This window comes from Ursus arctos, unplaced genomic scaffold, assembly GCF_023065955.2.
Source record: "Ursus arctos isolate Adak ecotype North America unplaced genomic scaffold, UrsArc2.0 scaffold_23, whole genome shotgun sequence".
NCBI classification, from domain to species: Eukaryota; Metazoa; Chordata; class Mammalia; order Carnivora; family Ursidae; genus Ursus; species Ursus arctos.
Window position 1 is genome coordinate 42,045,299 of NW_026622908.1, and position 12,313 is coordinate 42,057,611.

Consider the following 12,313-nt stretch of genomic DNA (forward strand, 5'->3'; position numbering starts at 1 on the left):
CACCCTCTTGGTTAAACACAGGGAGGTGGGACCTAAGACACTTGGGTCTGAAGTCCTGGGCTCCACCTGGCTTGGCCCCACCCTGGACTCATCACATCTGCAGAAGGCCAAAGGCTCAACTTGGCTTCTGACTCACAGCAGCCACTGGACCCAGCCCTCAAGGATGAGTCAGCCATCCATGAAAGAAGGCAGAGGAAAACCAGAGAGAACCTTTAAGACAGAACAGCTCAAGAGGCACTCTGTAACTTGCAATCTCACAGCCCACACTTGGCAGGCCTGGGCACAGAGAATAGGCCTCACTGCCCGGCTGCCCACCTGGTTAAGGGGTTACAGGATTAAGACTTCAGGCACAAAGCCCCTTCTGCCCAAAGGGCTCTTGCAGCAGGCAGCAGACACACCCTGGTTCAGCTAACTCCGTAACAGTCAGTTTGGGCCCAACTGTGGTACCACCTATAAGTGACAGCTGTCAGAGGGAGGCTCAGCCAGTCGCTGGGGCCAAATGAAGGGGGTGGATAGAGGCTGGGTGTAGAGAAGAGATGCTGTTCATTATCTCAGCATACCTTCCCCTACAAGGTCCCTTGGGCCCCAACCCTGAAACAAACATCCCATTAGTGAGGCCTTTTTATTGTTGTGTGTGTGGTTTTTTTTTTTTTTTTTTTAATTGAAGGTCCCTACTGGTCCTGCTTCCATGGGTGGCCAAGACCAGGGGAAAAGGGGAGGGTAACCAGGCGGCGCAAGAAGGGGTCATCTCCACAACATTCCATTTATACACAGAACTAAACAGACAAGCACAGAGTCACTATTGTGGTTAGAAGTTGGCAGCACGGGAAAAGGGAGGAACAGGTGGGAAACTGGGGTGTCGTTAAAAAAAATACAGGCCCCCCCCAAACTGGGGTGCCTGGGGGGAACTTGGTCTGCTTCAACCCAAGAGGAATCAGAAGATCAAAAGCGGTTTGGGAACGCCAGAACCGTCAGGGATGGAGGGAGGAGGAAGGTCCAGGGGGTGAGGGGGGCTGTTTGGCAACTGGGGTGAAGGGATTGCCCTCCCCCTGCTGGGATCCCCCCAGCCCCTCCGGTCTGGCAGGAAGGGGGCAGCCTGCAACCCCCATGGGCAGGGTCTGGGGCTGCCAAATGCTCCAGGCAGGGGGCTGGAGGGGGCTCACAAAGGCTTGCCCTCCAGGGAGATGACAGCACTGCCCCCCAGTTTCTCTGCCAGGGTGCAGCGGTCCTTGACCTCCTCGTAGCAGTTTGCTTGTAATTCATGCTTGATCCCTGTGAGGAAGAAGGGGAGCGTCTGTGAGCAGGATGCACTAGGGAAGGGGAAGCTGGGGTTGGGAAGGAGCCAATCAGAACAGATGGAAGAAACAAGGTTACCTTCCAGCAGACAGGGAAGAGGAGGGGGAAGGTATCTCATATACCATGCCCTTCAGCCCACCCTGCAGCGAAAGCCTGAGTGAAAAGGGACATGGCACCAATGCGGGCCCTTACCCGTCAGCTTTTTCTTGATGGCATCCTTGGAGCTGGCATAAATCATTTTGCTCTTAAGGGGTGCAGACTCAGGTGCCCTGGAGAGAAACAACAGTCAGAATACGCAACAAAGTTCCCTCTCCAAGTCTGCAAGTGCCTCAAGTGAGAGATGACTTCAAGAAACCCTTGAGCTGGTCCCCAGCACTCAAGCTTTATCCAGTTCCCCACTGGCAAGTGTTTTGTTACAATACACTCCCCCCAAACACACACCTCTGGGTTAACTGGGCACCACAAAGGTTTCTATCCTGAGAAGGAAGGGTGAGGCTGCGCTAGGGCAGGTAACAGGCAGAAGTGTCTGTAGGGGAGCTCACCAGAAGATAAACACCAAGTCCTCCTTCTTGCTCTCCTTGGTCTCATAGGTTGCGTCGTAGAGGGCGTAGCGGCAGTCCTTGTCTGGCAGCATCTTGACAAAGGTGGCGTAGGGGTCGTCTACAGTCTGGCCCACATCACCTACCAGGATCTCCTTGCCCTCCTCCAGGATGATGTTCTTCTTATCCTCGCTCAGGCAGAAAAGTACCGCCTTCTTGCGCTTCTTCACCTCCTCTGGTGTCGAGGACTTGCGCACCTTCATGTCATTGAACACTTTGATGACGCCATCAGAGACTGCCACGCCGGAGGCCTAGGGGACGAGCCACATACACTTCATAAAGGAAAGACTGTGGGACTCCCCCCGAAGTCCCTCCTTTGCAATCTTAAGAGATCCATCTTGGATGCCAACAAGTCTTCAACCAAGAGACCATTAATCCCCTTCCCAAGCGAAGTGTCACTACTTTCCCACCAACACCACCGCCACCGTGCAAGGACCAAATGAGACACACAACCCCAGGATGGCAGTCATAGAAAAAACCTCTAACCATCTAATTCAACACCACTCCTCTTCACCCAACATCTTACAGACCAGAAACTGAGGACCTATAAGCAGCAGAACCTTGCTTTGATATGACGCCAGAAGTAAAAGAATCCACAGGCTACTGACTCACAATACTCCCATCTCAGCTTTTGGATAATAGCGCTGACTCAAAACTTCACAGATGGGAAAGGGAGACCCAGGCACCCAGGTTATAGCCACCTCTTCTGGAAAGAGAACCAGGACCCCACAATGGTAGACAGGACACCAAGTTTAACAGTTCTGTTAAGTCCATCAGAACTACTCAGTGCAACTGTTCACAAACCATCCTCTTCTCTGCTGGGGTCTTCTTCAACCAGGGCAAGAAACACAACCCCTAATTAAAGCCCTAGCCCACTGACTCCCCGTTTCCCCCGCAGAAAATGTAGGACCCAAAGATCGCTGACAAAAGTTAGCACGTCAAACCCAAACACCCACGGTCCTCGAGAACTCTTTAAACGTCTATTCTGGGTCGTGTTGGCGGGACACCGTAGCCAGGAGGGGGGCTGCTGTCCACAGTGAAATCTGCCGCGCCCCCCGCTCCCGGAACTGCAGAGGAAGCCGGCCACGTGACTCAGCCGCTTCCGGAGTAGGCGGGGAAAAGCGCTCGCCCGCGCCGGGCCCCGTCCGGGAGAGAAAGCAGTACCCAGAGGCAGTAGCACCCCCAGGGCCTCAACCCCGAGGAATCACCTTTACCGACCGGCGTATCAGCCCCCTCTGCTGCCGGCCGGAGCCTGGACAAGTTACACAACCTTCAGTTCTCGTAGCCCTGGGGCCGAACACAGGGGGCGGGGTGGTTTCCGGGCGGTGCCCGCCTGGGTCACTTCCCTAAACTCGGCTCCACCCTCAGGCCCCATCCGGGAAAGCCGAAGGCCCCGCTTGTCCAGGGCTTCGGGCCCAGCGGCGGAGCCTGAGCGTGTGCGCACGCGCCGGCCGACAGTGCCGTTCCAGCCTTCGCCGGATGTACAGGAGTAGAGAACCCAGATCGCTTTGTGGGCTCCCTCGTAGGGCCGTGATCTCCGCGGTGCAAACTCGCGGCTCCAGGTCGCGCGGCGCAAGCCCCTAATCCCCAGCGCCAGCACCCGGACCCTCCGCCCCCGCATCCCCGTTGGCCCTCGGCCCTCCGCCCCCGCCCCTCCCAGGCGCAGACATCCCTGCCACCTGCTCTCTACAGACCCGCCAGCCGAGGGAGGGTGACGCGGAGACAGGAACAGCCCTTGGGTGGGGCGCGCGCGCCGAGACCGCTCGCGCGCTTTTCTTTCGCCGCCCCCGGGCCGGGTTCGGATGCCGCGTGCTCCCGTCGAACGCGCGCCCCCGTGAACCGACTTGCCTCAGCGCGCGCCACCGGCTGCTCCGCGAGGGGCGGGCGCGCGCGCGCCACGGACCCCTCCCCCACAGCCGGTGTCCGCGCGGGCGCAGCAGCGCGGTGGGGGAGGGGAAGGGAGTCCAGGGGGCGCGCGAGCGACGGCCGAGCCAGCCCTCCCCAGCGTCCGCGGGCGCGCACGCGCGTCCCAACGCCGCCCGCCCCTCAGCCCGAGACCCTCATCCCGCCCGGGGCGCTGGGGGAGGGGGTGCCGACGTCGCTCCCCCGTTCCCTCCCCCGCGCGCAGAGGACCGACTCGCAGCCGCCTCCCCTCCGTCGCCATGGCCTGCTACTCACCATGTTTCCGGAAGCGAAAGGGAGATAGCAAGGAGAGTCAGAAAAGATGAGAGCCGCTGCAGCTGCTGCCGGGATCCGACTGAACGCGGCCTCTCCCGGCCCCTTCCGTTTAGTATGAGCCGCACAATGAGGGGCGGGGCGGGCTTCCGGCGCTCCACCCACGGGCTGACGGGAAATGAAGTCCAAGGGTTTTGCGGCGTCCTCGGGCTCGCTGGGTAACAGAGTCTTTTTCGCTCGCCCGCCTCCCAGTGCCACATTACATGCTGGGAAACGTAGTCCGAGACAGCCAAGAGGGACTGGGCTATGGCACGGAGAGCGCGCCCATTGGTCGAATTTTCCAGGAAACGCTCAGCTGAGCCAAAGGCCCCCCCGTGCTAGGTAATGTGACCTGAAAATGAGCCCTCGACCTCGCTGGTCTTCACCCGCGGTGAAACTGTTTCCTAAGATCCATCTTGGCAGGTTCTGGTCTGAAAATTTTGAGTTTAGTATTTTGCTTTTCTGAATTGAAGCAACTATTATTGGCCTGGAATCCAGTCCTAGATAGAGCATGGAGATTCGCAAGTGTAAAGCGTCTTCAACCCGATAAACAATTCACTGAGCACGCTTCATATGCAAATCCACTCGTCTCCTGAGAAAAGGCCATATACAACTTCAATAAAATTAGAATAAGAGAAAAACAAGAGAAAGGCTACAAGAAAGACTTTGAAAATAGAGCTTTGTCCTTGTTTTAAAGATGTCTGGCAAATTCACGAAACAATAAAGGGAGAAGGGCGGGGGTTTGTGCAATCAATTCAGATTGTGTGCCTTTCACTAGACACAGTGAAAAGAAGACATAGATATTAAACCAGATTTAATCACGTTCTCGAGTGGATAGCCAGGCATACGGTTAACTTAAAACCCGGAAAAATTAAGACACAGCCCTGTTATCCTAAGTTTCAAAAAAAGAAACGGATGGGGACTACGGGAAGTTTTTGTTGGCCTCGAACGACGACCAAGGCCTTAGGCTCTGCCGAAAGACAATGCAGAGTCGCAAACAAGGGAACTGGGGGTATTGATCCCATCAGCGGAATAAAGAGCGTAAATGAAGAGCTGGAAGCCTGGTCTTCAAGACCGGGAGTGTGGCACCTCGCAGGGCATGCCGGGGATTGTAGTCAGGGACGTCCCGCTGCACCGCCCACCACCCGAGTTCCCGGGAGCCCCCAGGTCGAGGTCGCTGCTCGACCCCCAGCCCGGTAAGCGACCCTGCCAGAAAAGGAGACTGGCTCCACTTTTTTCAAGTCTCGTAGTTTCCAAGAGTAACGGGGCGGGGGGGGGGACTTCGAAGTTACCCTGGAGACACGCTCCCGCCCGCCCCTAGCCACGGGATGCCCTAGATGTCCTTATTAGGACAAGAGACTAGAGGAGGTGGGGCCAACCCGAACGCCCGAAGGAGGCTCCTTATAAGGCAGCCTTGGGAGGGAGGCGGGAGTTCGGAGCTGGCTGGGGGCGGTGGGGGGGCCGGGTTCGTGGCTGGGCGGAGTCTGGAGGGGCGGGCCTGGAGCTGCGGTGCCCTCCTCTCCGCTCCTCGAAGGCCCCAGCTCCTCGTGACTTCCGTAAAACAGCTGTGGGAGAATGTAACTCCCCGGCGAAATCCTCGAGCCGAACTCGGCTGTAGGTGTCCTTCAACCTCGGACCCTTTTGAATAAGGGTAAACCTAAGCCTCCTTGAGGGTCTCCCCCTCCAATGAGTTACAAAAACGACTATGTGTTCTCCCTTTCGACCTCCGTCCGGACTCTTACCTCCAGTCTGCTCCCCTTAATCTAACCACGCGCCCATCTCGGACCCCTCTCCCCGCCCTGAGGCCCGGCACCTCCTATTTGTCCGCCTTCTACTCGTTCTCCGTTCCCCTCTGCCCTCCTAGCTTTGGCCTTCCCTGAATGTCCCCGACTTCGCGCCCCTCCCTCACTGCAGGATCTCCACACCCCGCTCCCTCACCCCAGCTCGGGATCACCTTTTCTTCGGAGGGTCCTTTAGCTCCTCCTACATTACCTTTATATCTTCATCCCCTATACCCCTTTCTAGATGTCCCTCCTACAAATATGCCTGCACTCATTTGTTCTCCACCCCTCCACTCCCAGCCTTTGGGCTTTTCAGAAGCCCAGTCCCTCTCCAGCATCCTCAGCAAAGGTGAGACTGAAACTGACAGCCTCAGGTTCCTCGATGTTAAGCACCACCCCCAGCCAGCCCTCCCAGCCACACGCGGGCGCTGTCGGCCTTCCTGTCCCGCACAAAGAGGACCCCGCTCTCGAATCTGGGATGGGAGGAAGGGGCGGGTCAAGGCTCTGGGGGTCTGGGTGGGGCCGGTCCAAAAGGCGGGTTTGGGCCGGGAGGGGCGAGGGGGTGAAAGGCCGTAGAGAAAGTATTCGGCACCAACCACTTAGATTAGTGCAGGGGCGGGGAGGGCATCAGGAGGCTGTTCTCTAGTTAGTACCCCGCGTGGGGCCACGTGATTGGAGAGGTCCCGCCCTCAGGCTTCCGAGCCAGGTGTTCGAATCCCGTCTCCAGAACTGGCGGCTTCCCAGTCGGGTCGGCGCGAGGCGCCAGAGGACCCGCCCTGAGGCTAATGGCAGCGCCGGTCCGCTTGGGCCGGAAACGCCCGCTGCCGGTTTGCCCCAACCCACTCTTCGTACGCTGGCTAACCGAATGGCGGGACGAGGCAGCCAGTAGGGGGCGCCGCACGCAATTCGTGTTTCAGAAGGTGGGTCCCAGCTGGCGGCGGACAGGTGCGGGCGGAGCCAGACAACGAGGCCCGCCCTGACCCAGTACGCTACCCGTGCCCCGCCAGGCGCTGCGCTCCCTCCGGCGGTACCCACTGCCTCTGCGCAGCGGCAAGGAAGCTAAGATCCTACAGCACTTCGGAGACGGGCTCTGCCGTATGCTGGATCAGCGGCTGCAGCAGCACAAAACATCAGGCGGTGAGCTCTGGAGTCAGGGTCGGTGGTCCCCTGAGCCTCCCCGAGGCGCAGCTTCCGTAACCACCTGGGATACCTTAGCTTCAGGCTCCCCACTCACGTCCAAGTTGCTGTTTGACCTCAGGCTAGTGGCTGACTTGCAGAACCTCACCCCTCTCACCTACCACATGAGCTGGCAGCGTCCCAGACCTTCCCGCCTGCTGGATTCCGTGGCATTGACTCTTTTCTGCTCCCGCAGGTGACCATGCCCCGAGTTCACCATCTGGAGAGAAGAGTCCAGCCCGGGAAGGGCCCCTTGCCAGAGTCCAGGACTCTTCCATGCCAGTGAGAAGTGGGCGAGGGGAGTTAAAAGGAAAGTGGGAGCACTAGGAGTAAGGTTTTCTGGCTTGGGGGACTTGGCAGGCCTGGGTCCAGATCTGCCATCAGTGATGCCTGGCCGTGGGCAGATGAACTACTCTGGTAGTTAGTTTTCTTCTCTGTAGATGGAGATATTGAATGATAATAGTCAGGTGAGCGTTCCATGATCAGGCTATTTAGGGGGCCAAGCCCAGTAAGTCCTGAGGATGGCTATTATTGGCTTTTCTTGCCTTACCACCTCTGTTCTGCAAGGGATGGTAGAACTGAGGCTGGGCCAGGCAGATTACACCGCTCACCCCACTCCCACCCCACAACCATCCCACTGTCTCATCCCAGTTTTACAGGTCATCCCGTCAGCTGACCCATTTTCCAGACTGGGAAACTGAGAGGCGGCTGAGGGACTTGTTCAGAGCCATGTAGCCTGCTGAGACAGAACCCGACCCTCAGCCCTGCCAGGGATTCAGTTCACGATGGCTGATTGGTTTCCGTATTCAAAGCCTCGGTGTATCTTTCAGATTCCAGCCCAGCCCAAAGCAGGAAGCTCAGGCAGCTACTGGCCTGCGCGGCACTCGGGCGCACGCGCAGTGCTGCTACTGCTCTACCGGGAGCACCTGGTGAGCTCTTGGCTGTCCTGGGAGTCAGGAGCACCCAGGCAGTGGGGCCTGAGGCTCCTGGAGGAGGCCGGCCCCAGCACTGAACCTACCTTGGTTACATTTCTGCCTTGGTTACAGAATCCTAGTGGCCACAACTTCCTAACCAAGGAGGAGCTGCTGCAGAGGTGTGCCCAGAAAGCTCCCAGGGTGAGCCCTGAGGTGGGAAAGGAGGGAGCCGAGTGGCTGTGGATCAGATCCTAAGCCCACCAGAGACTTCTCTTCTTGGGAGCAAGCAGTGGTTTGGGGCCCAGGGAGTTGGACTTGTGGTGGCACCGGGAGCTTTCTAAGGGTTTCCTCCCCTATGGACAGGTGGCCCCCGGGAGTACTCGGCCCTGGCCAGCCCTCCGGTCCCTCCTCTACAGAAACCTGGTTCTCAGGACACATCGGCCAGCCAGGTGGGGTCAACTACAGGGGGAGGCAGGAGGTGTGTGTAGGGGGGGAAGAAAGTGCATGATGTTCTGTGGGGGGCCCTATAATCACCCAGCAAATTGCAGGTCTCGTGCTGTTGACATGGGTGTGGGAAGGGAGGCCTTACTCCCGGGAGCCCATACCGTCAGAGTACCAAGAGGATCTGAGAGACCAAGCAGTAGGTAGTGGGGAGGAGAGGGTCCACAGGTCACTGGAAGAGCAGAACGGCCTTTGCTGAGGACACAGCATTTGGACACGTCTTAGAATTGAGCGGGGAGAGACGCAGGAGCAACAGTCCAGAGAGGAGGGAAAGGTGCTCTGAGATGTGCTTGTTGCAGACTGAGAAACGTCCCTGGGCAGGTCCAAAGGAGGCTGATCTGAGGAACGAGAACACAGCCTGGGGGTGACTTGTTTGTGCAGGGGTCGCCAAGGCTGGTGAGACCCGCCGAGCTGGGGGCAGGCAGGAGAGCCTGCCAGGTATGAGTGAAAAAGGGAGATCTGTGTTCATCTACCAGGTACTCCCTGACTCCGGAGGGCCTGGAGCTGGCCCAGAAGCTTGCTGAGTCAGAGGGCCTGAGCTCACTGAATGTGGACATCGGGCCAGAGGAGCCCCCTGGAGAGGAGCCAGAAGTGCCAGGAGCAGCCGCTGCTGAGCTGTGAGGAGGAGGGGGGAGGGGAACAACAGGGGAGCAAGAGGGGTCCCAGAAATGAGGCCAAACATCTATAGCTGAGCTGCCCCACCCACTGTGGTTTGCCGGGGGTGGGGGAATGCCTGGCACTTGTGTTCCGGCCTCAGACACACCAACACCCCCCCCGCGCCCCGTAGTGGCGCCAGCGAAGGGAGTGCCCAGCAGCCACCGCTGGAGCTCGGGCCTGGAGAGTACAGGGTGCTGTTGTGTGTGGACATTGGTGAAGCCAAGGGGTAAGTGTGGGGGGGGGGGGAAGCAAAGGAGAGGATTCTGGGGTGGTGGCAAGGGGCCTGCCCTGATCTGGGCCTCCTGTCTCAACTCCAGGGCGGGGCACAGGCCAGGGCTGCTCCTTGAGCTCCAGCGGCTGCATGTGACCCACACGGTGCGCAAACTGCATGTCGGGGACTTCGTGTGGGTGGCTCAGGAGACCAGGCCCAGGGACCCAGGTGAGGGGTATGGGCACAAGGGCGGCTATCAGAGGCTGGGCCTGGTGGGGGGGGAATGCAAGCCAATCGGACCTTTCTTGGCCTCCTGGCAGCAAGACCTGGGGAGCTCGTCCTGGACCATGTCGTGGAGCGCAAGCGGCTGGACGACCTGTGTAGCAGCATCATAGATGGCCGCTTCCACGAGCAGAAGGTTCCTAGACTGGCCTCGCCGTGCTCCCCGTTCCCTGTCTGCCCTAGGGCCCCTCTGCAGCCCAGGGGTGTCCGGGGCACTTTGGGCTGCCCTCAAGGCAGAGCTCCCATAGCCACGCCCCCATGAGAGCTGCCCCCGGGCAGCCCCAGATCAGAGCCCTCGGGCCCCTGCAGGTGCCCAGTAGACGCGCAGGGTGACTGGGCTGGGTTGAGGAGCATGTTCCAGACTCCTTGAGTGGCCAGGCCCTGCAGTCCAGGCTAAACAAGACCCAGACCTCAGTCTAGGCACTGGCTTCTGGGCTGACCGCATAGTCAGAGACCACGTGTAGGCCAAGAGAGGTTTGAAGAGCGGACATCATTCAGAAATGGTGGAAGGCTTTTCCGGGCAAAGGTGACAGCGTGAGCAAGGGGGAGGTCCTCTGAGACAGGCAGAGAAGCGAGGGAGGACCCGTGACGATTTCGAGGGTGACATGACGGACAGCTGGCACCTGCCCCTCTGTCTCCCCAGTTCCGGCTGAAGCGCTGCGGCCTGGGCCACCGCGTGTACCTGGTGGAGGAGCACGGCTCAGCGGACCGCCTCAGCCTTCCTGAGAGCACGCTGCTGCAGGCTGTCACCAACACTCAGGTGAGCCAGGGGGGCCAGGCCAGCCTGGCAGGGACCCCGCAGTCCGCGGCTCCAGCCAGGAGTCCCCTTCCTCGCTGGGGTGGGTTCTTCTTCCCCAGGTCATCGATGGCTTCTTCGTGAAGCGCACGGCGGACATTAAGGAGTCGGCTGCCTACCTGGCCCTCTTGACGCGGGGCCTGCAGAGACTCTACCAGGTGAGGGGGTGCACGTGTCCTCGGGCCCCGTGCTCCCCGGGGAAGTGGAGTGAGCCAGATCCCTGTTCTTCAGGCTGGCCCACGGAGGCCTAGGACTGGGCAAGGACTGGCTGGGCGTGGTCCCCTAGAGCTCTGTCCTGGCCTCAGTTCCCTCTTTCCTCAGGGCCATACGCTCAGCAGTCGCCCCTGGGGAGCCTCAGGTGACCCAGAATCAAGGCCAGGGTCCTCCCCAAATCCTCTCTGCTCACTCCTCACCTTCAACGACTTCAACGCAGGGGCCATCAAGAACAAGGTACTGTCTCCACCCAGTCTTCCTCACGGGGCCCGCCCCGGCCCCCTCCTGACCAGCCCTCCCCCATCCCAGGCGCAGTCCGTGAGGGAGGTGTTCGCTCGGCAGCTGATGCAGGTGCGCGGAGTGAGTGGGGAGAAGGCAGCAGCCATCGTGGACCAGTACAGCACCCCTGCCAGGTAGGCCCCCCCAGAGCTCCTCAGGGGCCCTCTGCCCCTGCCCTACCTGCGTGGAATTGAGCTCTAGCCATGCTTTGTGGAGGGGTCCGGCTCTGCGAGGGCTGGACATACCCAGAGATGGACGGACCCGACTGCGCTCACAGAGGTCCGATGGTAAGGCAGACAGGGCCAGCTAGGACCAGACGGGATCTCAGCCACTAGGGGAGCCCACAGGAGGGAGGGAGACCTTCCACCCAGTGTAGCAGAGAAGGCTTCCGGAGGAGGGGGTTGGGCCAGGAAGACAGGGCCAAGAATGGCCATACCTGGAGAACATTTGCAGCCGCATGAAGGGAGAGCGAGCTGGATGGAATAGGGCCTTGAATGCTGGGCTCAGGGAGTGCAGCAGCGGTCCCGAGTCCTCCACCCCTTGCTGGCCCCTTCTGCTTGTCTCCCATGATAGTGGCCTAGCCACCCAGAGTGGGCCAGCTGTCCTGCTTTTGTCAAGCTTTAGAAACTCAAACACCCCAATCCACCCCCCCAGCCTACTGGCCGCCTATGACGCCTGTGCCACCCCCAAGGAACAGGAGATGCTGCTGAGCACCGTCAAGTGTGGCCAACTGCAGAGGTGACGGCAAGGAAAAGAGCCCAGAGGGAGTGGCTGGGACTGGGGTGCTCTGTCCCACGCCTGACACTCACCTGCCTCTCTCTTTGTGCAGGAATCTGGGGCCCGCTCTGAGCAAGACCTTGTCCCAGCTCTATTGCTGCTCCGGCCCCCTGACCTGAGCTACGCCGTGAGGCTGACTGTACCCCCCGCCCCCCTTCACAGGCTAGCCAGCGTTTTACTCTGAATCTGTTGGGCTACAATAAAAATAAAAGTATTTGCAGCTTTATGTATTATGGAGATGGTGCCAGGCCCCGGCGGCCTTGTGAAGTGTCCAGACGGGAACTGGGGAGACCAGCAGGTCCGGTGGTTTTTAAACTGAGCTCCTCGGGACCCTGGGGTTCCCCGGGGAAGCATCGAGACCACCAGGGAGATGGCGTCAGTGAGGCGCTGCAACTTTGAATCTAGTTTATGTCATCAGAGTTCCCTGATGACATAACATTTCCTTCGATAACAGGTTCTGTGTTTTGGAAAAGAAATGTGTGGAAAGCACTCATAGTCTAATTGCCTCGTTTTATGGATTGGAAAACTGAGGCCCGGGAAGCTGCCAGGGTTTAGCCAAATCGATAGTCTGAGGCCAAGCGGGGATTGAAACCCAAGGCCTCCATTGTCTACAGTGG

At 59.2% G+C, this 12,313-nt stretch overlaps 2 protein-coding genes across 3 annotated transcripts; one reads left to right on the forward strand and one right to left on the reverse strand.

Moving 5' to 3' along the window:
• Positions 1-608: 608 nt before the first annotated feature.
• CFL1 (cofilin 1) lies at positions 609-4,195 on the reverse strand. Its single transcript, XM_026483187.4, has 4 exons — positions 4,074-4,195; positions 1,839-2,146; positions 1,489-1,565; positions 609-1,272 (listed from the first exon to the last, which is right to left on the reverse strand). Exons 1-4 carry the CDS (start codon positions 4,074-4,076, stop codon positions 1,160-1,162), a joined length of 501 nt encoding a protein of 166 aa, XP_026338972.1. The 5' UTR covers positions 4,077-4,195; the 3' UTR covers positions 609-1,159.
• Positions 4,196-5,227: 1,032 nt separating this feature from the next.
• On the forward strand, positions 5,228-11,922 carry MUS81 (MUS81 structure-specific endonuclease subunit). Of its 2 annotated transcripts, XM_026483175.4 has the most exons (17): positions 5,228-5,305; positions 6,618-6,810; positions 6,898-7,027; positions 7,263-7,348; positions 7,897-7,995; positions 8,113-8,181; positions 8,344-8,429; positions 8,958-9,098; positions 9,269-9,364; positions 9,456-9,577; positions 9,670-9,767; positions 10,275-10,391; positions 10,490-10,585; positions 10,749-10,877; positions 10,950-11,053; positions 11,574-11,657; positions 11,749-11,922. In XM_026483175.4, exons 2-17 carry the CDS (start codon positions 6,676-6,678, stop codon positions 11,813-11,815), a joined length of 1,659 nt encoding a protein of 552 aa, XP_026338960.3. In that variant the 5' UTR covers positions 5,228-5,305; positions 6,618-6,675; the 3' UTR covers positions 11,816-11,922. The 2 variants fall into 2 exon arrangements, with proteins under 2 accessions (XP_026338960.3, XP_057173269.1); XM_057317286.1 differs by lacking the exon at positions 7,897-7,995.
• The last annotated feature ends 391 nt before the right edge of the window (positions 11,923-12,313 follow it).

Coding starts and splice junctions, on each gene's coding strand:
- MUS81 (XM_026483175.4), top strand. CDS start 6,676: ATGGCAGCGCCGGTCCGCTTGGGCCGGAAACGCCCGCTGCCGGTTTGC. Junction 10,586..10,748: donor GCCTGCAGAGACTCTACCAG/GTGAGGGGGTGC, acceptor CTCTTTCCTCAG/GGCCATACGCTCAGCAGTCG. Junction 10,878..10,949: donor CAGGGGCCATCAAGAACAAG/GTACTGTCTCCA, acceptor CCCCCATCCCAG/GCGCAGTCCGTGAGGGAGGT.
- CFL1 (XM_026483187.4), bottom strand. Junction 1,566..1,838: donor GACTTGGTGTTTATCTTCTG/GTGAGCTCCCCT, acceptor GTTTCTCTCCAG/GGCACCTGAGTCTGCACCCC. Junction 1,273..1,488: donor CATCAAGAAAAAGCTGACGG/GTAAGGGCCCGC, acceptor TCTTCCTCACAG/GGATCAAGCATGAATTACAA.